The sequence below is a fragment of the Nuphar pumila genome, chromosome 2 (assembly GCF_984573655.1).
Source record: "Nuphar pumila chromosome 2, dmNupPumi1.hap1.1, whole genome shotgun sequence".
NCBI classification, from domain to species: domain Eukaryota; kingdom Viridiplantae; phylum Streptophyta; class Magnoliopsida; order Nymphaeales; family Nymphaeaceae; genus Nuphar; species Nuphar pumila.
In genome coordinates, this window is record NC_143250.1 from 12,187,272 (window position 1) to 12,189,841 (window position 2,570).

General features: G+C 56.3%; 1 protein-coding gene across 1 annotated transcript; it reads left to right on the top strand.

Annotated features, from left to right (window-relative positions):
• Nucleotides 1–605: 605 nt before the first annotated feature.
• Nucleotides 606–1,673, top strand: LOC149844780 (ethylene-responsive transcription factor 4-like). The gene has a single exon (XM_089997336.1). The coding sequence runs from the start codon at nucleotides 731–733 to the stop codon at nucleotides 1,451–1,453; it is 723 nt and encodes a 240-aa protein (XP_089853462.1). The 5' UTR covers nucleotides 606–730; the 3' UTR covers nucleotides 1,454–1,673.
• The last annotated feature ends 897 nt before the right edge of the window (nucleotides 1,674–2,570 follow it).

Sequence of the window (2,570 nt, forward strand, 5' to 3'; positions counted from 1 at the left end):
GCAAAAAGGACCTTTCGTACCGTTCACAAAGGGCAGAAAGCATTCAGGGCGGCTATTAACAAAAGCAGAAAATTAAAAGAAAATAAAAAAAGGGGCGCGGGAGGCGTAACGTGCGAGAAACCTCCGCTACGCGGACACTCACCCACGTGTCGCTTTTCTATTGATTGGCGTAAGCGTGAGGGAAAGCGCAGTAGGGAGACGGGACGGCCCTCGGCCCTAACTGTCTGTCACGAGAGAGAGCGCTTCTACAGCCCCGGGGAACTCTCTCTCTCTCTCTCTCTAACTCTAGAGAGAGAAAGACGGACGGGATGGGCAACCCTAACTGCGACGGCAGAGACGGAGTGAAAGCGTCAGCTCACAAAACAAACGCCGTCACAAGTAACGGGACTGGAGCGTCGTACAGTCCGCTCTAACCGCCTCCCACGTGTCGACCGATCGATCGATCATCCACGTCTCCGCTGCAGCATTAAACAGGATGCCGCCACTCTACAAGCGGGGCGGCGGCAGAGGGAGAGAGAGAGAGAGAGGACAGTCAAACGGACATTGACCGCACAAATACTTCCCTAGGAAGCCTCTCCCCCCTCTTCACTATAAAACGCCCCCTCCCCATCTCTCCTTCCACTATCTCGCCTCAAATTTTCCTTCCCGTTCTTTATCTTCGTCTCCATTCTAAAAGCAGAAGCAAAGAAGCGAAACCCTAAAGACAGAGAGTTACTGTGATCTTTGTGCTATGGCGCCCAGAGCGAAGGTCGTGGGAATGGGAGTGGCGGAGGCGGTTCTGGCGAAGGAGGTGCATTACAGGGGCGTGAGGAAGAGGCCGTGGGGGAGGTACGCGGCGGAGATCAGGGACCCGGGGAAGAAGAGCCGAGTCTGGCTCGGCACGTTCGATACCGCGGAGGAGGCCGCCCGAGCCTACGATGCCGCTGCCAGGGAGTTTCGAGGATCGAAGGCTAAGACGAACTTTCCGACCGCCTACGCCTTGCCGCTCCCGATCCCGCCCTCCGCCGGAAACGTCAACAGGAGCCCCAGCCAGAGCAGCACCGTCGAGTCCGCGAGCCACGACGGTGCCGGATCCGGCGGGGAGAATGAGGTGCTCCGCCAGCCGCCGACGACGACGCAGCAGCAACCGCCGTTCGGCCTCGATCTCGGCCTTCGCAACCGCGGCGGACCCGTCGTCACCGCAGCTGCCGTCGCTCATCCTCTCTACTTCCCGTTCCACCACCGCCCCATCCCCGTCGCTCACCCGCTCTACTTATTTGACGCGCTCGTCAGATCCGAGATGCCGACTGTCGCCTTCGATCCGCGCCTCGACGGTGGCGCCTTCCATGGCGGTGCGGCCGGCTCTGGCGCCGTACACAGCGATTCTGACTCCTCGTCCGTCGTTGTCGACCTCCCGCGGCGCGCGGGCCTCGATCTTGACCTGAATCATCCCCCTCCGATGGAGGACGCCTGACTAGGGCCGGATATTTGCAGATCTCCAACGATCTGAACGTCGCCGCGCCTCTTATCTCACGCGTTCCTCTCTTTAGGCCTCTCGCTTTTTTCATCATTCATTTTGTTACTTTCTCTTTTTCTTCTTTTTTTAGGCTTAATGATCGCGGCCCCTTCGGTGCTGTTGCCCTCTTCGTGTGGGCTGTACATATACAACTAAAATCCCTTGATTTTTCTTTTCATCCCTCTTTCTTCAAGTATGAGCAACATGCAGTTCTCCATGTTGAATGTAACCAGAAGGCATCGCTCTGTTAAACTTATGATTATATATGTATAAAAAAAAAAAAAAAACCTTGATATCTCGTGTCTCTTGCTTGTGTTTTCTTCCGTCTTTCTAATTTTTTCTTTGAATTTTCCGGCGAATCGTTCCGATTTTGTAAATTTTTGCCCTTTTTTTATTTTTCCAAGAGTCTGAATGAAATAAATTCCACCGGGTGGAGCGGATAGGGGAGAGAGGGGTCGGCTTCTGAGACCGAATCACGAGGGGGGACGGCAGGGGAGGGGCTCGTCCGAAGTGCTGTAACTAATTCCGTGTTGACGACGTATGGTTCGAGATTCGTGATCCCCGGCGCTCGTGTCTTCCTCTCCTTGGCCTACTCCCCACACCACAGTTACGTTCGAGCGGGGGAGGACTTCGTGGCGTGGGGCCCAGCCTGCACGAACCTGGAATAGTGATGCGGCGGCCGCTTTCGGTGGGCCCCTGCCCCCGCCTTCGCGGCGATTGCCTCGAAGGCGGTGTTGTGTGGTCCAACGCCAACCCCACCGATCTGTAAGCATGGCATGGTGCATGTGGGATATGGGACAGAGCTTGGGTAACTGTGGGGGACTCATCCGTACGGTCGCGACCGTGGTGAATGGAGTGGGCGTCTGACGTGGGTGACGGTGGATGACGTGGACGTGACAGATATGTCAGTGGCCCTGCCTTGCCTGACACGGCGCTGCCTGGACTTGGCCCCCCCTCCCCCATTTGAAAAGCAACCGCCAAAAGTGGAAAAAGTTCTCCACGGCTGACCCGCCACAGAGTCCTTGGTAACCCTAACCTTCAATGCTTTGGACGGTGGATTCTATGTGGCTTTTAA

Bases quoted from the DNA above. Each gene is read 5' to 3' on its own strand.
- LOC149844780 (XM_089997336.1), top strand. From the start codon at position 731: ATGGCGCCCAGAGCGAAGGTCGTGGGAATGGGAGTGGCGGAGGCGGTT.